Source organism: Papaver somniferum, chromosome 2 (genome assembly GCF_003573695.1).
Source record: "Papaver somniferum cultivar HN1 chromosome 2, ASM357369v1, whole genome shotgun sequence".
NCBI lineage: Eukaryota > Viridiplantae > Streptophyta > Magnoliopsida > Ranunculales > Papaveraceae > Papaver > Papaver somniferum.
Genome location: NC_039359.1, coordinates 70,177,694 through 70,198,936, shown reverse-complemented (window position 1 = coordinate 70,198,936; position 21,243 = coordinate 70,177,694). Strand labels below are relative to the sequence as shown.

General features: G+C 35.8%; 1 protein-coding gene across 1 annotated transcript; it reads left to right on the top strand.

The window, feature by feature from the left end:
• Window positions 1-19,205: 19,205 nt before the first annotated feature.
• Window positions 19,206-20,947, top strand: LOC113353489 (1-aminocyclopropane-1-carboxylate oxidase homolog 1-like). The gene is made up of 3 exons (XM_026597069.1): window positions 19,206-19,842; window positions 19,931-20,276; window positions 20,369-20,947. The coding sequence occupies exons 1-3, from the start codon at window positions 19,283-19,285 to the stop codon at window positions 20,612-20,614; spliced, it is 1,152 nt and encodes a 383-aa protein (XP_026452854.1). The 5' UTR covers window positions 19,206-19,282; the 3' UTR covers window positions 20,615-20,947.
• The last annotated feature ends 296 nt before the right edge of the window (window positions 20,948-21,243 follow it).

Below are 21,243 nucleotides of genomic sequence, written 5' to 3'. Positions count from 1 at the left end.
GATTAGATGGAAACATCTAAAGAGTCTATTCATAAAAGTACAGAGCTCAGGTGTTAGAATTAAAAAAAAAAACATGGTAGTTTCGCCATATCTCGTTGAATCCTAATCCTTCTGTTTTTATTTTTTAAGTGATTTGGTGGGGCACACGATTCAAGTTGTTACCTTTGCTAGGGTGGAATAGAGTAATTGAGATACCAACATAAAAAAAAAAGACCAGACCATTAGACCAACCAGAATAAATTCAATAAATTCGACCACTGGTGACCTTGTATATGCCAGTTGTGTTGACCTAGAGTTAGGTTTATCGACCACTGGTCCCCTTGTATATGCCATTTGTGTTGATATTAGTCAGACCGGTATCTTAGTCTATTAGGATAGGTCCACTTTGGCATAGGCCTTCAGACAGATATGGGAAACACCAGTCACTTTTAACCATCTCTTTATCCATCTTCTTAATCTTTCCATGTGATTGGTTGACTCCGGTTATGATGTCTAGAAACTATCTGAGTAGAGCTCTGTCACTTATATATGAATTATAGTATGCTGAGTGCAAATTCGTGTACAACAATTGGAAATTCGCATCAGAGTACTTCCTCCTATAGTCAATGTTTGTATGCCAACCAAGGAGATTCTTTAGTGCCTTCCTAGGTTCTGCGTAGATAGCTAGGGTCTAGAGTAATGTTTTTGTGGGTACACCTCTGGTAAACACTCCGCCGCTAGGGCCACCTAGCGGTTTCACGGCTTGCTGCACGTGCTAAGTGTAGTCATTTTATTTTCTAGATTAGTTTTGCTCGAGGACTAGCAAATAATAAGTTTGGGGGTATTTGATAGACACATTTTTGTGTATACGTTGTCCTTAATTTCATGTATTGCTGGTACTCGATTTTTGTACTAATATTGTTTTTTTATGTATTTTTAGGAAATAAACAATTTTGGAAAAATTGGCTCGAAAAAGTGTTAAAGGCAACCCGGAGGACATTTACTATTCGGAGCTGCGTTGAGAGATTATCCTGTCATGAGTTAGAATCAAAATATTTCGAGAAATATGCATGTTGGAACACGTCAACACTAAACAGACGCGTGATAAGCTAAAACAGGAAACAAATATATTTTCGTTTCACTTACTGTTGGTGTTACTGTGGGAAATATATGTGCAGAAAAGAAAAAAAAAAGGAAATTATTCCCGAGAATAATATTCCTTCACTGTGAAGATTTTGAGGAGTAATTAGAGATGTTTTACAGCTCATTCATGCGTGCAGAAAAGAAAAAAATAGGAAATTATTCCCGAGAATAATATTCCTTCACTGTGAAGATTTTGAGGACTAATTGGAGATATTGTACAGCTCATTCATGCGTGCAGAAAAGAAAAAAATAAGAAATTATTCCCGAGAATAATATTCCTTCACTGTGAAGATTTTGAGGAGTAATTGGAGATATTTGTGGTTACTGTTGGGTTATAAATAGCTCCTGAGATGTAAGAGAAGGGGGATGAGTGATTAGGGAGTGATTAGGGGAAGAGTTTTAAACACCCGATTTTCATCATTTTCTCTCCATTTTATTTTTGTAAACAATTTTTGAAGCAATGAACAAATATTTTGAGCGTGTTTACGCAATGATGAGCTAGACCCCATTTCTGAGACGACGGAGGAAACCAAATCTCATGAATGCGGTAATTATATTAATTTTATTATGACTATTTGCACTGTTATTTAATTGATTTATGGTTTTCGTTGAATGGTTGTCATTTCAATTGATGTGTTATGCTTTCTTAGATGTTTTGATATCCCATGCTTTAGATTTACATCCATTATTTTTGAAATCTACTTTAGGAAATGAATTAGAGTTAATGAATTTTTATGAGCTATTACTGTTTAGAATTGATATTTGAACCGCATAAAATTGTTGTTTGGTGAAATCCTGAGTCTCAGTGTCCCTCCATCTTGTTACTCATATTTTTTATATTTTTTCTAGTTTTATTATTTTCTTTAATTCAACCTTAAAACTCAATCTCATCAAGTTCGAGTGAAAGATAACTCTATTTACCACTATATAAAAATACGATCAAGTACCAGTCCGCGAACCTGCGGAAAGTCTTTTCCTAGATTTTCTGCTGGATTTTGTAAACTCTGCCCAGTTGCTTAAGTCTGCGAACCTAGTGTGCGAACTTAAGAAGGTTATATATCTGAAGATGATTTCTGAACTTAAACTTATAAATACTAAGGAATGCAAATTTCAAACCGTGGCTATAAAGTTCATGAACCGATTCAAGTGAATCAAATCATCTTTGCTTCAATTGTGTCTTGTGTAGTACATAAGATTTCCTTGAAATTGAACAACACTCTAACTAGTTCATTTGAGTCACTTGAACTAGTTATGGTGAAGAAGAATATGGTTGGTATGAAATGCTCATATGGCTAACCTTTTGGTTAACTATTATTGAACCAACAATGTACACTTTTGGGTACGGTTAACAAACCTAGAAGCGTACATTTCATTTGTGTATAACAAGCTAAGTTTTCAATCTAACGGTTGAGAAATATTAGCTTGAATCTAAATCAGGTTTTCATCTAACGGTAGATATTGTTTGCTTTGGGACCAAGGTAAAACCCTGATTTGAAAGACTATATAAGGGGACATCTAACAACTCTGCAAAACTAATCCCCACACCTCACATGTGATACTAGTTTGCGTGCTAGAGTCGTTTCTCCTTTAACCTTTGGTTTTCTTCTTCTAAAACCAGGTTAACGACTTAAAGACTTCATTGGGATTGTGAAGCCAGACCGACACTACTTTTATCGTAGTTGTGTGATCTGATCTTGCATCTTCTATTGTACGAGTACAATCTGATTGATTGTCTTGAGATTAATATCTCCAATAGGCAAGATATAAAAAGTAGTCACAAACATCTTTGTCTCATTGTTTGTGATTCCGCGACATCTTGTTTCGTTACCATACGATTAAGATTGTGGTGAGATGATTGATTTATCTAGGTTGTTCTTCGGGAATATAAGACCGGATTATCAATTGGTTCCTGTTCACCTTGATTATTATCAAAAGACGGAACAAAAACCTTAGGGTTTTTTTGTGGGAGACAAATTGATCCTTTGGTAGACTTGTCTGTATGAGACAGTTTTTTTTCTTGATAAAGCCTGCGATTTTGGGTCGTAGCAACTCTTAGGTGTGGGTGAGATCAGCTAAGGAAATCAAGTGCGCAGTATCCTGCTGGGATCAGAGGCGTATGGAGTACAACAATACCTTGGATCAGCGGGAGACTGATTGGGGTTTAACTACAGTTCAGTTCGAAGTTAGCTTGGAGTAGGCTAGTGTCTGTAGCGGCTTAATACAATGTGTGTTCAATCTGGACTAGGTCTCGGGGTTTTTCTGCATTTGCGGTTTCCTCGTTAACAAAATTTCTGGTGTCTGTGTTATTTCAGTTTCCGCATTATATTGTTTTATCTTTATAATTGAAATAATACAGATTGTCCGTTAGATCATCAATTAGAGTAATCCAACCTTTGGTTGTTGATTGTCATTGATTGATCCTTGGATATTGGTCTTTGGTACCATCCAAGTTATTCTTTGTATTTGATTAGTACTCGCAGTTTCTGTTTGAGGAAATCAAATCAAGAGAGAGAGATATAAACTCGTTGAGATACTCTTAATTAATTGAGTCTTGTTGATTCTCTTAAAAGTATATGCGAGTTTGTCCATTCAGATTGCTAAGCGAAATATTGGGTGGTGTTGTTAGACCCCCGTTTTTTCAACTTATGTTGCAGCAGTGGAGAAATATTTAAAGCAAAGAGATGCAATGATGGACTTGCTTAAGGAGAGTCTACACAAAGCTCAAGAGAGGATGGAATTCTTTGCTGACAAGAAAAGGACTGATAGATCTTTTGAAGTGGGAGATAGAGTTTACTTAAAACTCCAGCCACACATACAAGCTTAAGTCTCATTGCGCAAGAACTTCAAATTATCAGCTAAGTACTATGGACCTTTCACTATTTTGCAGAGAGTTGGGTCATTAGTATACAAGTTAGACTTTCCTTCTAGTGCTAGGATCCACCCTGTATTTCATGTCTCTCAGTTGAAGAAGCAGATTGGCAAGGCCCATATACCTTCACCAGTATTGCATGTAGTTGATCATGCAGGAGAAGTTATCATGATGCCAGAGAAGGTTTTAGCTACCAGATCATTCACCACCAGGAGAAGAGAATATACACAACTGCTCATTCAATGGACCAATTCTGCTCCTGAGGAGGCCACTTGGGAGGAAAAATTGAACATTCAAACTCACTACCCAAACTTCATCCTTGAGGACAAGGATACTTTCTAAGGTAGGAGTAATGTTATGAACCTAGGGTGACCTGAGCGTTATTTTGGGTGCCTATATAGTTACGATTCATTGGTCCATTAAAGTGTAGTGAACCTGGGAGATGTTGCTGCGTGTCTGTCTTAGAATGGTTGATGTTAGGGTACCTGATTGGTGGTATTTATTCTATATTATATAGAGAAATAGGCTAAGCTTAATGAATGAACTTCTTCTCTTAACTGCGTTCACCTGAACCAGATTTTATCTATCATCTTCTCCTCTTATTCGTCTAATTCTTCCCAATCTATCTCTGATTCTTCCATACTTCTTCTTTAATTTCCGGATCTTGATACAAATTGTACTAAGAACAATACAGTTCCATTTGATAATATATTAATATTTGTAATAAAAGCACAGATGATGGTTGTTACAGGGAAAACTAGAATTGATCGGCGGAATCTAATTTGCAGTATATAATGGGAAATGGGGGAGCAATAATAGTCATTCCTAACTAAAGTTTTGTCTTGAACTCTACCGCAATCATCATGATTCATGAATCATGAAGAACACTATAACACAATCACGGTCAAAATGTTCAAAATGATTTCTTTTCTGGATCAACTTTCTTTCATTCTAATTGATCAGCATTCTACTTTCAGGGCCGTACCAAGTGCTTAGGAAACATAGGCAATTTCCTAGGGCCCCCGGATTACAGGGCCCCCAAAAAGTAATTTTTTTTATATATACTATAGTTGTGTATTCGCCTATGGCATAGGGAAAAAAAAAACTTGTCATCCCAAGTCTTCACTATTTTGCCCTAAAGAACCATCGTATTTTTTAGCCTCACTTAGTATCGGACTGTTTAGTATACAAAAGTAAAACCTAACTCGCTAATCCATTTACATTCCATCATTCTCGGAGCACCTATTTCTTCATCTCTCGACATTCAGTAAGTTCACCGATTAGAATCTATTTCAACGTAGGATTCTTTAATTTTGTTTTGGTTTATGTTTAAATCTACATGACATTATTAATATGGGTATATATCTTTTTACCGTTAAGTCGTTGTCAGATACTCGGTGGGAAAGTCATATAGAGAGTGTCAAAGCAATGCGATTCCAACTTCCTGAAATACGGGATGCTTTGCTAGAGTCGTCGGAATCCATTGACTTTAGTGCGATGAAGGAGAATAACATCGATTATGATACGATCATTGATGAATTTGAATTGAGGAGGCCCGGAAGATCAATTCTATGTAGAGGAACTATTTTTGTTTTTTGTCTTTTTAAACATACTTATACTATCAGTCTTTTTACTTTAAACAATCAACAATTTTTTTAGGGCCCCTATTTTCGGTTTTCGCCTACGCACCCCTTGAAAGCTTGGTACGGCCCTGCTACTTTTTCTATAAATGAAATTTTCTTTCAAAGCATTAAAATAGGGAGACAAAAGTAGGGAGACAAAAGTCTCCTGTAATCAATGAACATACACCCAATTATAATACCACTTAGAGGTAGAAAATAAATCTCATAAACTGAAAAACGACGATATTTAGCTTCGAGGCTAAGTGGTCTTATTTATAGGGTCTTAGGGACAAACCCCCATGATCTAGTAAAATTCCAGGGAAAACCTACTTAAATTACATGCTCAAAATAACATGGAAAAATAGCCAAAATGCTTCAATGGTATGGTTGAAAAAAGGTCCCAAGTTTTCAGAAAAAAAGTTAAAATGTCCCGATCCGTTAATTTATCCATCTAAGCTAGGTAAGTAATGAATTTGGCACAATGTGAAAAAATGAAAATAATAACCGTTAAGGGTTTAGGGTTCAAGATTTCAGGATTTAGGGTTTAGGATTTTAGGTTCTAGGGTTCAAGGTGGAGGTGGTGGCGGTGGCGGTGAGGGAGCTGATTATGGTGGTGACAATGGTGGCAATGGTGGTGGTAGCGGAAGTGGTGGTTCTAGTAGTGGTGTGGTGGTGGTGGTGGTTCTGGAAGAGGTGGTTATTCTAGTGGTGGTGTGGTGGTGGTGGTGTGGAGCCGACGGTGGTGGTTCTAATAGTGGTGTGGTGGTGGAGGTGGTGGTGGTGGTGGTGTGGAGCCGACGGTGGTGGTGGTGGAGGTGGTGGTGGTGTGGAGCCGGCGGTGGTGGAGGTGGAGTTGATGGTTAACATGGTAGTGGTTGCGAAAACATGATACAAATCGCAATATTAAGGGTTTGTTATTTATATGAAGAAAATGTCAATTTAATAAGAATTGGGGTTAAATATCATTTTTTTTCTTCAAATGTAGGAGTCCACATGTATGTAAAAATGACCATTTAACTATCTTGGATGCAAAGCCTAACAGACTGGGGTATTTTAATTTTTTTGAAAATCTCGGATATTTTCACTAACGACACCCCAAAATTGGGACATTTCAACTCCTTGCTCAAATAACATAATCACTCTGACTTGGGCCTCCTTTTCCTTTGGGATTATTAATGCCTAACGTAGATCGTATCTTTTTTTCCCAGTATTTCCAAGCTTTAGTAAGAGGAAATGAAGGGGAAACAATTGTCGTTTTCTCTTCTTCCTCGAGAATTTTTACTTGGTTGAAACTCATGGGCATGCCCCTTAGTTTGGATCAGGTATAAATTTCGAAAAATGGGTCATTTGTCCAAATATTTTTAAAACATGGTTCAAATGGACGAGTAAAAATTAGTATGGGTGAAATGGACACTAAAATAATAGCAAGGATGAAACTGAATTCATCCTAACATAAAATTAAAAAATAGTAAGGATGAAACTGGATGCATCCTGATGTAAATTAAAAATAAGAAAAAGTATTTGAAAATGGGTAGGATGAAACTGTTTACATCCTGGCTATTTTTACATTTTTGTCCATTTAAACAGTATCTAAATCTAAATATCTTTTTCACCCAGGAATTGTTGATTTTGGTCCTTTTAACCAATTTTGTGTATAAGTTTCTTAATTTTCCGTTTACTCGCCATAAATTGAATTAATAAAACCAACAAAATATGAAAATTGAAAACTGTGTGAATGTTTTTGTCGGATATATCGTATCAAAAGACATTATAAACATACCAAATGATAACAATAGATCTTAAATTCATAAAATTTATCACCTTCGACATAACTAAAGAAACCCCCAAAAGATAAGGAAAGAGGGTCCATGGACACTCTTATATGCACACTATCGTACATAATTTGTATTATTTCTTCCACAAAACTCAAACGATGATGAATTTATATCTAATATTTTGATTATACGTTACTCTTATAGCACACTACATTCCTACTAAAAATGAGCATGATACAGGACGTATAACACCACCATATACTCTTTTGAAAATTCGTCGGTAAAAGTTAGCTGTCAAAATTAAAATCGGTAGATAGAGATCTTTGGTATATTGGATCATGCTCATTTTGGTAGGAACATAGGGTTGATGTGATTTCAACAGTTATAGAAAAAGTGGTAATAGAGTTTGTTCAACCCAGACTTGTGAAAGATGAACTTTAGACTCAAATTCTAATAGACTCAAAACAAAGTTGGTATCAAAATTATGAAAAGCACCGAGACTCAGGATTCCACCGGTAACCAATTGAGTGGTTCAATCTAATCAATATTTATGAAATCCTTTACGTTTAAAGTTATTCTAATATGTAGCAAAAGTAGATTTTCAAAGTAACAATTGTAAATCGAAAGCATTGAACATCAATAACCCTAGGCTATGCATGCTCTATCAAAAGAATTACAATTGCTTAATAAAAATCCTTAAATCAAATTTTTAGTCAAAGCAAATAATCATAAAAGAAATAGCAAAAATCAATTAAAATAGAAATGTACCACTTTTTTTTTTGGAACAATGGCTTCCTCCGTCGAATCAGCTAAAGGGTTTAAATCCTCATATTAATCACTTGGTCAAAATAATGGTTTATAGGTCAAAAGTTGATTAAAAGGGAGAGAGTGCTAACACAGAAGTTTGCAACAGATAAGTGTTACAAACTAACTGTTACAAAGAAAACAACATATAACTGTTGTTCTGCTTTGTCTTTGTTCTTTGTGTTCTTCCTCTTACACCAGCAAAAACAATTCCTACAACTTGTAATTCTTCCTTTGTGGTCTTCTAAACTTCCCCAAACTATTCTAAACTTGCATAACTTCTTCTAGGACTCGAATCATGCTTTTATAACCCACAGAAACCCTAAAAAAGCCGAGTAATTTTTTATTATTCTTTCCGTGCAAGTCACGATAATAATCTCTCTGCCGATTTGATTCACGTGTTTCGGGCTGTCCTATTCCTCCCAAACTTTATTAGATAGATACGCATCCCAGGAAATCTTATCATGTTTTAAATCACCCATAATTTCAACAAAAAAATCAAATAAAAAAACCCGAGAAAGTTTCTCTACCCTGTTTTGCTCCAAACCTAGTATCCAGCCAAATTTAATCAATCCAAACACACATACCAACCCTGTTATGCTCTAACAGGTCTATCCCATGAAAATCAGCGATTGAATCTCCTTAGGACTCGTCTAAATCTCCGACCCTAATTTTTCCAGTGAAAACCCATATTTTCCCACTTTTTTTGAATTTGAATTTCGGAGAAGAATATAGCCTCCCCTTATCCGTTGTTGGGGTGCCTTTAGCACATATCCTAGGGTGCAAATAGTAATTTCTGGGATGAAAATAGTAAAATTCCAGGGTGCTTTTATCAACTCGTTGGGGTGCCTATAACACATTTCTGGAGTGCCTTCAACACTTCACCGGGGGTGCAAATATCGCTTTTCGAGCCAATTTTTCTGCAAAAGTTTATTTCTCCAAAAACACATAATAAGTACGAAAATGAGTACTAACCATATAGAGAATGAGATTAAAATAGACACATAAATGCGTCTATCAAGTGTCTTATTAGAGAAACGTATCATCAAAATATTATATTTAAATTCATTAATTATCGCTTGAGTTTTGTGGAGAAAATAGCGCAAATCATGTATGATATTGTGCATATAAGAGTGTCCATGGATCCTCCCTGAAAGATAAGATATACATAATATCAAGATTTTAAAATGGGTCACGACTCGGATCATGGAAACTGGCCCTGACTAACTCGTTTGGACGTATGTGAGTTGGCTGTCATTGGATAACCGAATATCCGGTATCCGTCCAACTTCGTATCGAAAATTTAGGATGTTATCCGAAGTTATTGGAACGGATAGGGGGCATGCATATCTTATTTTCATGGAACAGATATGGAATAACATGTGTCTGAACGGGTAATTATCTGTTTTGATAAGGGGACGGTTATATCGTAATTTTACTAATACGATGGGTGAAGTATCCCTAATTTTTACTAACAAATAACTTAAAAAGATAATTATCAATTTAAAAGGAAAACTCAACTAATCTTTTACATTTTCTTTTAATAATTTTTCATAATTTATCAAGCGAGTTCTTCACTTTTATTTGATTTTTTTAGGTTTAATTGGTGGTAAACTTGATAACATTTCAAATACAGTTATAACTAACTAGTATATTGGACTTGTGTTTAATACAAAAATTAGCTGATTGGAATTGGATTCATTCTATTTGATTTTTTGTTGGTCCTATGCTATAAAATAATAGAACGACTAATTATATGATTTATCTGATATTCGTTATAAAACAACGAAAAGGATAATTATATGATATTATCGTATACCCTTTATAGTGGTAAGGATACCGAACAAACTTTCTACATCAGTTGAAATTTAACGGATGACGAGTATCCCGGTAAAAATTTATTGGAATAGTTACGAAATAATCAATATCCATTTCAATAAGTACTGTTGACATCCTTGATGTGAGCATGTTTTATGGAAAAAACGCGTTAGTCTGGAGAAAACACGATTTCTTTAACGTTTTTACCTTTATAACGGTTAAAAGGGGAAAAATGAAGAATTATGATTTGAGATTCTTATCTAACAGTTATAACATGCATGAAAACAGTTATACCATGTATAATTATGATGTTATAAAATACTTTAATTTTTTATTTTTTTTACAAAAACAATTATAGCAGGTGTGAAATGGGTTAAATGTTCTAAAACACTCACGGTAAACTGTTAGTCGGGTAATGACATATTGACGAAACACTAACTCTCCTCTATCCATTTAACGTGAACCCTAATAAAATACTGAACATTTTAAGGAGTAGCGGTGCGCTGTAGTAAGTTTAATTATAATTGTCTTTTCGGTGCCAAAAAGATTAAGTAGAATGATGAAACATAAACAAAATACTAACTGCTTCATCGATAAAGTAAGTAGTTTCAAATTTTCTAGTGGTGAGTTTGGATGTGGAATTTCAAAGATGGGATTTATGGGTTCATTGGATTTATTTGGTATGTTTGGTTGTCCAAATCCTCTGGAATCACGTTTCCCACATAAATCACTTTTCCAGCAAATCCTCTATACGGAGCTTGACCCCTGACCCCTATGATTTGCTGGAAAACTTATCAAGGGATTTATGGACCCACTTTTTTTAAACCCTAAAATCCGTTTTTTACAATTTTGAGATTTCCAGGGTAATTCCAAATAATACATGGACTTTAAAATAAGGAAATTCTGTAAACCCTAGGAATTTTAACCGTGTTACCAAAAAAAAAAACATTAATTTCAGAATTTGTAATCCCCAAAAATTATACATTCCTCGAAATTGTGAATTCTACAACCATACATGCCATATGATTATTCGAGTAATATCATTTATTTAAATCGCGTGAATGCTTGTATGATGATACGCGAGGTACTCGTTTGTGAGAGTCAATGCAAGAGAGTTGATTAAACAACCTTTATTGTATATCATTTTAAATCAAGCATTTCTGTTATCAATTAAATTGATTAAACTGTCAGCAATGTACATACACGATATTTATCATGGTATTAAGCTCAGAGGGTATCGATCCTTCTCCTGCTGTTTCTCGATAGTGATCTTCTCTACACTTTTTTCTTCACTAATTTATTTTCTACTGGTGTGAATTGAAAATGGACACATCACTTGAATTTGGTTCGAGTTTTCTTATTAAAAACATAAATTTTATTAGGTTTTTGGTTTAGTTTCTGCATCTCAAACATCAATTGGTTTGAATTCAGTTGGTAATGGAATGTTCTCTAAGATTGATGGAGTTCTTGAAGTGAAATTTTTTTCTCATATCTGGACCTCGTTGTTATATCAAAGAACAAAATTAATTATGATTCTTAGATTTGGAATTTGGTTTTATGATCACATGAGCTCTTGGCGATTCCAGTTTTCCATTTTGGTTTTCATTGTAAACTTGATTGTTCTACCTGAACTTTTTAAATCGAATATTTACTAGTAACATCTTATTTTATCTTCAGGTTAATTCATATTTAATCTTATATGTTCAATTTCTATATCACTATTTCAACAAGATTGGTTTCATCTTTAAAAACTATTTTCATCATAACTAAGTTTGAATTTCTACTAGTTATTTTGTCAACTCCTATTGGTATAGATGGATGATATTATCAAATATTATCATGCTTGTTTCTACTATATTGAGTTAGTTAGTGTTAGAGCACTGCTCGATCGAACTCGCAAGCGTTTCTATCTGAAGCTTGTTTGTCAAGTTTAGTTGCCAGAACTATAAGTCTTGATTTTTAGTCTACTTATACCTAAGTCTCGGATTAGGATAGAAAGTGTAGTTGAGCTTTAGACTTCACGATGTTCATCAATTGAAGACGAAGAACTACTAAGGGGAGCTTGTGGAACTTCATCAACAAAAGGTATGTGGAGACTTGAACTCATCTATCACTCAAAAGTCTATCTACTCTATATCCTATTTGAGACAAAAGTCGTATAGCTATATAGACTTCGATTATACACATTTGATATTTCGAGTTGAGTTTAACTCGCTTACATATTTTTCGAAATATGTGTTGGTAAGCTCTCTCTTTATCCAAGTTCATCTTATATTCTTACCGAAATTCAAAAGATGATATTGTGAAAATCTCCTGGTAACATATTACATGATTTGTGTGAGACAGTCATTTGGTGTTTACTCAAAATGTTTCCTAATAATCTATCGATTATTTGAAAATTTCTTTGAAGCTAATAGTTTGTGTGAGACAGCTATTGTCGTCTTCTAAGAATGTTTCAATGATTGAAATGGGAGTTTAGGACAATTAACCATGATTTGATAAAGCACAGTATGCGTACTTGTATGCTAACTGTTGCAAGTTATTCCAAGTTCGGGAACCATAGTATGCATACTCGTATGCATACTGGTTGGTTTAATGAAAGTCCGGGAACTTAGTATGCATACCGGCGTAAGTTCAAATACGGGAATTCAACTGAGTTTGGAGGTATGCGTACCCATTCGCATACTGAAGAACCCAAACTAAGTCTGCCCACTTAGGTATGCGTACCCGTTTGCATACTTGAGTAGGTTATGTTCTAAAATCAGTTTGTTCATGAAGTAATACGTTTATAAATTAAGGAATTAATGCAATCTTTTACAAACCGTGGCTATAATGTTCATGAATTGATTCGAGTGAATCAAAATCAATTTTTCTCGAATTGTGTCTTGTATACTTCTATGAGAATATAAACAATTGAACAAATATAGAACCAGTTTCATTTGAGTCATTTGAACTAATTGTGATTAAGATGAACAACATTGATATGAAAGTTTTCATATGGCTAAATTCAGTTAACTATTATTGATCTAACAAGGTGTACACGTTTAGGTACGGTTACCCGTATCTAAATTAAGTCACTTTTCATTTGTATGTAACAAACTAAGTTAGATCTAACGGTTGAAACATATTAGCTTGAGTCTAATTAGGTTTTCATCTAGCGGTGAATATTGAATTCTTTGTTACCAAGGTAACATTGATTGCAAACCCTGATTTGAAGACTATATAAGGTAGAACTCTAGTAGCTGGAAAACCTAATCCCTACACCTCTTGTGTGATACTAGTTGTGAATATAATCGATTATCCTTTAAACCAAGTTTTTCATAAAACCATTATAGGTTAACGACTTAAAGACTTCATTAGGATTGTGAATCCATACCCAACTATTTTCTCTGTAGTTGCGTGTTCTGATCTTGCTGTATTCTATCGTATTGAGTACTATCTTCTCTAATATTTGATCGAGATTTAATCTCCGATAGGCAAGATAAAAAGTAGTCACAAACATCTTCGTATCATTGTTTGTGATTCCACAATATCTTGTTTCGCTACCATACGATTAAGATTATTGTGAAGTGATTGATATTACTAGTTTGTTCTTCGGGAATATAAGTCCGTGTATCAATTGGTTCATGTTCACCTTGATTTATCAAAAGACGGAACAAAACTCATAGGTATTTATGTGGGAGACAGATGTATATATTCAATAGACTTTTCTATGTGAGACATATTGGTTTATCAAGTCTTTGACTTTTGGTCGTAGAAACTCTTAGTTGAGGGTGAGATCAGCTAAGGGAATCAAGTGCGTAGAGTTCTGCTGGGATTCAGAGGCATAAGGAACACGACTGTAACTTGATCAGTGTGAGATTGGTTAGGGCTAAAATACATTCCAGTCTAAAGTTAACTTTTAGTAGGCTAGAGTCTGTAGCAGCTTAATACAGTGTGGTGTTCAAATCTGGACTAGGTCCCGGGGTTTTTCTTCATTTGCGGTTTCCTCGTTATCAAAATTTCCGGTGTCTGTGTTATTTCTTTTCCGCATTATATTTTCTATATAATTGAAATATAACTAGTTGTGCATAGTTCAATCAATTAGATAATCCAACCTTTGGTTGTTTATATAAATTGATTGACACTTGAACATTGGTCTTTGGTACCGTTCAATTTTTTTCACGTAATAATAAGGATCGCAGATTTCTATCTGTTTGATTTGTTGATTACATTGTGAAACGGAGATACAACTCTTGGATATATTTCCATTGATTGAGTCTGACTGTCTAGTTGATTCTCTTGGAATTATATTGGAGTTCGTTCATAAATATTTCCTAAACGAAATATTGGGTGAGGTTGTTAGACCCCGCTTTTTCAGTTAGGTGCAAGCTTAATGATATCCCATTTGATAGTGAAGCGAATGTGTTCTTAAAATAATATGAAGATTGATGTATGTGTGTGTGTTCAGTTTTGATGCATAAATCATATGTTTAAACTATTTCTTTCCAGTTCATCCTCTCAATATTTTATTGGTATAGTCCTCACTGTGTGAGAGGTGTGAGTGTGTTGTCTTCCGAGTGTCAATCATGAAACTGGTGATGAAGTTTTGAGATTGGAATTGGTGATAGTACTGGTATACAGATTGAAGCCTTTTTTTCGATTCTGTATTTGTTTGGGTATGCAGTATGTTGCTAAGTTTACATATGTTTGGAATATGCAACATGTGGTTCTTTATCTTTTCTTGTTGTTCCCTATAATCCTAATTAAGATTTGATTGAATGCTTCGTAAAAGGTGCATGAATAAGTGCTTGAAATATATTTGTTTAGTCAGTTGAAGTAATGCAGGTGCTATTGATCGACAAAGTTCTTCACGTCGAATACTCCATGTGACTTTTTACATCATCAACTTATACACCTTCCTAAATTGGTCTTACAACTGCTCTTCATGGTTTGCAATTTTGTGTATGGACTGTTATAATATTGTGTATTTCTTTTGTTTGTGAATGCTTGTATGCGTGTTTGCGTGGAAGTTCAATTTCCCTTTACAAGGATCCTTGAACTTGAGGGTGGATAATAGTGTGAGTGCTTGTATGTGAGTGTGTGAGGTGTTCATGTGTGAGTATAATAAACCTACCTTCCATCTATATTTTCCCTACTTAGATATAGTTATCTGCTAGTGTGGGGTTTTCAACGGGCATCACTGCGGTCATCCAGCAGCAACTTCACGGAGGCCACCCATCCCTGGATTACTCCATCCTGAGCACTCTTAACTGCAGAGTTTTCTGGCAACTCTAGAGCCAATTTTGTTGAATGGCCTCGGTATAATGTAGATGTTCCTTGCCTCTTGTGAGACCAGTATCTGACGTGACATCCCAACATACTCTCCCACCCGAGAACAAGCGATTTTCCCCTAGTTGTATCCCAACTAACATCGATATTGTTTCCATTCACCCATTGTAGTTATCCACAAGTGTAGTATTTTTAAAGGCACTACTGCGGATATTCAACAACAGCTTCCCGAAAGGTCATCCATCCTGTGACTACTCTCGGCCGAGCACGCTTAACTGAGATTTATTCTCACATCTCAATCAAGTGAACCCATCAGACATCGATGTTAGGAATCCCAGATTCCCGACGTTCCTTACCCCTCATGAGACTAGTACCTAACTCAATTTTTCCAGCATACTCTCACCCTCGGCAGGTGATTCATCGTCAGATCTGATACCATTTGTAATGACCTGCCCCTCTACTCGTATGGTCCACACTAAGCCACTACGATTATCCAGTAGTGTAAGAGGGTTAAGTATATAACCTAAATTGTATCTCAGTATAAATCAATATTTTGTAATATCAATTCAATTGTTTAAACCGTCAGCAATGTAGATATACGATATCTATCAGAAGAGACTCGAAATATAGCATTAGACATCAGGGAAGGGCCTAGTGAGGGGAAAAGTTAGGCTCCAGCGCATCCTTTTATTTGGAGGGAAAAAAAGAAAAGTCATTACATACGTTTATTGTATATCTATTATTACCCTAGTATGTTATAAATAATAGCTCATACCTTAAGTCCATATAATAATGACTTGATTTGGAGGAAAAAAGGAGATGTTATGACCCTCTTTTTTTTGAAGCATGCAAGTACATTATAAAATAAATTTTTTATTACACGATGGAATTTGAAACCCATAGAGTCTCTTAATATAATTTGATTGATGCAAGGTGGGATATCCCGGTCCCAAATTTTAGTTGAATAATTTGCTGCTTGGCTTCCGTCCGCTGCTTCGTTTGCTTGACTGTCTGCTGCTTGATTTCCCTCTCGATAGGTGAACTGGTTATCACAAAATGGGATTTGTCTCATTATTTGTTTTATTTCTGCAACCATTTCTGAAATATACCACGGAGCTTCAGTTGGGGTTTGTATGAATCTCATGAGTTTCTCTGAGTCCGTTTCGAACAACACTTTGTTTCATTGTCTTTCCGTCGCCTGTATGGTTGCTAGCACAATCACCCATGTCTCAGCGGTTATGGTATCAGTTATGCCTAAAGGTTGTGCAATATCCATTATAGTATTGGCATTTGAGTACCTGCGAATAGTCCCTGCTCCTTCCAGTTCTGGGTGTCTCTAGCTGCTCCATCAGTATTTATCTTTATCCAGTCTGGTTCTGGTCTGGTCCAGCCTACATAAATTTTTATTGTTGTTTTGAGGTTGCTTGTAGTAATCCTGGTTGGTTGTTCCCCAGGGAGTACTGGTGGGTTGAAATATTTTTCCCATTCAAATTCTTGTTGTTGTTGTAAGGCACTCGTTAGAATGGTTTCTGTTGTAGAATTGGCTTGTCTGAAAACTAGCTCGTCTCTGGTTGTCCACAAGGACCAAAGGATACAACACTAGGATGTGATAGTAGATGTATTGGATGTAGTTTGAATTTGCGTTATTGTTTCCTGTGTTGTTACGGTAATTGAGTGGTTATTTCCATTGGGTTGACTAGTTTTTATGAGATAGGATAACCTATTCCAAGTGTCTACTGTCGTTTGGAAGTGTATAAGCATGTGTTTTGTTGATTCTGGGACGGTGCTACATCTTGGGAGTAGATTGGAATTGGAGAGGTTGACATGGTATAATAGAGAGAATTAGGTTGGAAGACCTTCGTTGATAGCTTTCCACAAGAAAAATTGAATTTTTGGTGGACATGGTAAAGTCCATAGGAATTTGGTGTGTGGAACGGGGTTTTGGAGTGAAATGATATCGTGTTGTATTAGACTATTATATCCATAAGCGGTTGTATATTTACCAGATTTATACAGTTGCCAATGATTTTGTCTGGGGTGTTGGCAATTGGGATATGGGTGTTTATTATATGTTGGATTGCTGTCGGTGGAAGGGTGAATAATCGATCATGTTTCCAATTATGAATGATAGGGTCGATGATATCTTCCACTGTTTGGATAGGATAGCATTGGGTAGGATCCATGTTTTGATAATGAGGTATCCAATTAGCCTGGATAGGCGTTCCTAAACCGTTCCCTACGCGGTAAAAGATTAACTATTTAAAGAAAGGAACGACAGTTGTCATCCGCTTCCATTGAGGACTGGCGATACTAGGTACTTGGATGGTACCTTGGAATATAGGTTGATGGTTGAGGTATTTCTCGTTATATAGTTTGGTGCAGATGGAATGAGGTTTGTCGTGCATGTTCCAGATTATTTTCATGAACAAAACTTTATTATGACAGCTACTTTTCCTAATGCCTAGTCCTCCTTGTGAAATTGGTTTGTTTAGCTTGATCCAATCTAATGGGTGGAGTTTCCTAACAGTTGAATCATGGCACCAGAAGAAGTTCCTAGCTATTCTATCAATCTGTTTGTGGACGTGTGTGGGAAATAACTATGTTTGCATAGGATGGTTGGAAATGGGTGTGAGAGAGGTTTTAATAAGTACTAACCTTCCTGCTGGCGAAAGGCATTTTGTCATCCAACCATGTTTGAACTGTACTCCCGAATATATAGGTGGTGTTGATGCTGTTGGCATGTTAAAGAATCGTTGTAGGCATTCTATGTTATGTGGTTGTAGGTTTGGGTGGTGTATGATTGTGGATTTTGCAGTATTAATATGTTTCCCTGCAGAGATGCTGTAGGAATGGAGAATTTTCTGTAGCTGGTACTATCTTGAGTTGCTTTATAGGGGATGAGGAGATCATCAGCATACATCAGATGTAATATTAGAGGAGCTTTTTGTGAAATGCGGAGCCCTCTTATCATCTTTTTTTCTTCTAGGTTGCCCAGATTTGTTGATAATATTTCTGCACAAATAATGAATACATAGGACGAAATTGGATCTCCTTGTCTGATGCCTCTCCTTGGGGAGATGAAACCATGAGGTGTTCCATTGATGTTGACTGACTAGGTGACCGAAGATATACATAACATGATGTAATCCACAAAAATGGTTGGGAATCCTAGTTTAGAAAAGGCTCTTTTGATGAATCCTCAATCCAGGCTATCATAAGCTTTCTCAATATATAATTTCATAACGATTTTTGGATCTTTGGTGTTTGCGGATGTTTTAATGTGGTGGAATAAATCTCCTGCAATAGCTATGTTATCATGTATTGATCTTTGTGTCACAAAGGCATTTTGATAAGGACTTATTAGAAATGATAGGATTGGTCGTATACGGTTGAATAGGATTTTGGATATGACTTTGTATGTGACATTGCAGTGGCTGATAGGTCTGAAGTGGGATGGTTTTGTTGGTGTGTCTATTTTTGGAATTAGGGTAATGTTTGTGTGGTTCATGAGAGGGTGAATATTTAGAGAATCAAAAAAAATTGTGTACCATGGCTACCAGCTGAGTTTGAGTAGTTTCCCAAAACACTTTAAAAAAACTTACTTATATAGCCGTCGGGGTCAGGAGCACTTTCAGAATTTATGGAGAATAAAGCTTGTTTGGTTTTTGTTATGGTTACTTCCGCTGTAAGCTTTTCACATTGGTTTGTAATCGATCTTCAAGGATTTCGCGCCAAATGCTCACCCGTAACTGTTATACTCGCTAGTCCAGCTTAATTAAGAATGACAATTTGGCGTTTGGGAATTCGCTAGCTCATTTGAGAGCCCACGAAGCTCAATGGGTATGTATCACGTGGGTATCATTCTCATGCCTGTTCGTATTATATATAGTCATCAACTTCTAGCTAAGCTGTCGAACCGAACAAGAGCTCTACGGAGAAAAAGAGAAAAAAAAAAGAAAAAAAAAATGATCTTACCTGTGAAATAATTGGAGCAGGAAATTATGGTGATTCAGGATTTTAGCAGCGACGTTGATATCAATTCAACTGAAAATTATCCATCGGAAGCTTATGATAGAATGAAGGAGCTGATAGCATTCGATGATACAAAAGCTGGTGTGAAAGGCCTAATAGATTCAGGAATTCAAATTCTCCCTCGAATATTTCACCGACCACCTGCGGATATTATCGCTAATGAGAAGCCGAGATCCCACTTCAAAATTCCAACCATAGACCTCGGAGGCGACAAAAAGTACGACAGTGAGCACCGGAAAATGATAGTAGAACAAATTAGAGATGCATCTGAGAAATGGGGTTTCTTTCAAGTAGTGAATCATGGTTTCCCGCAAAATGTGATGGACGAAATGACTGAAAAGTTTCGTTTATTTAATGAGCAAACAACCGAAGTTAAGACTAAGTATTATGGACGTTATGTCAGTCAAAAGCCGGTATATTTCAGTAATTTTGATCTTTTCCAGGCACCATCTGCCAATTGGAGAGATAGTTTTTCATGTAACATGGCTCCTGTTCTTCCAAACCCAGAAGATTTTCCGGATCTTCTCAGGTATATGTAACTCAGCTCATTTTTCTCTCTTTAAATCCTGTTGGTTCTGCACTATAGTTAATTAATGAGTTAATTTGCACATGTACAGAGATGCAGCAATTGAATACTCGAAATATGCAACTAAGTTGGGATCTGAATTGCTGGAGTTTCTATCTGAGGGTCTAGGTTTGAAAAGGGATTACCTTAATAAAGTTATGGAATGTGATAAGGGTCACGTCATGGTTTGCCATTATTATCCAGGATGCCCTCAACCAAAACTTACTATGGGCACAACTGAACATTCTGATCCCACTTTCATCACCTTACTGTTAAGGTCAGGCGATAGCCCGTTAGCCGATAGTATTGGTGCACTGCAAATAAATTATCAGAACCAGTGGCTTGCTTTGTCTCCTCCTCCTGGCTCTTTCATCGTCAACATTGGTGATATGTTGCAGGCAAGTAATCATTCTCTTTTATTTATTTATATTTTGATCATAGCCATCGCCAGATTTGAAATGAAATCAATGTATATTTCCACTTCTCGCAGATTGTGTCCAACGACCGTTATAAAAGTGTGGAGCATAGAGTACTGGCCAACCACGATGGCCCTCGAGTATCAGTTGGAAGTTTCTTCCGCACCCTTGGGGAATCAAAGTTCTGCGGTCCAATCAAGGAACTATTATCAGAAACCAATCCTCCTGTATACAAAGACACCACCGTTGACGAATATTATCAGCATAACCTCAACAAGGGACTTAATGGAATTTCTAATTTATCATATTTCAAGCTCTGAAAGTCGTATCTACATGATTTCACGTTTGCAAGTTATTCTACCTACATGTTTGGTATCTAAGTTTGTATCTAGTTTTTCCAGCTTTGTATTATCGTGTAATAATGGCGTTAGGTCGTACATGTATGACTTTTAACACCTCAAGCAGTGTGCGCGATTTCAATTTTTTTGTTGGCATGTTTTGTGTTTGGTGTTTAGGCTGGTTGCAAGTGATGAGTTTGGTATATCTACCTTATTTGCCCAGTTGTGCACTAGCTTGCAGCGTATGTTTGAGCTCCGTGTCTAGACATAAATATGTATTTCATTTTTCAAATAAAAGTTTGTGCTTAGTAAAAACGTTGTTAACATGTCGCTTTTAATTAAATGATGATATAAGTGTTCATTCCAGTAATAAGACTGGATTTCAGAACCTAGAAAATCACATATATTGTAAAACTAGTGCAATGAGTTGATAGCACTTATACCATTTTTTGATGGAAAGAGAATTTTATTAAACTACGAAATATAACACAACATGTTAGTAATTTCTTGTTTGTCAAAATTATTGCATAAGTTATTTGACTTGCGACTATATATATATGATCATGCATATGTTTGGACATAAGTTGTAATCTTTGGATTCTAGCTTCTTT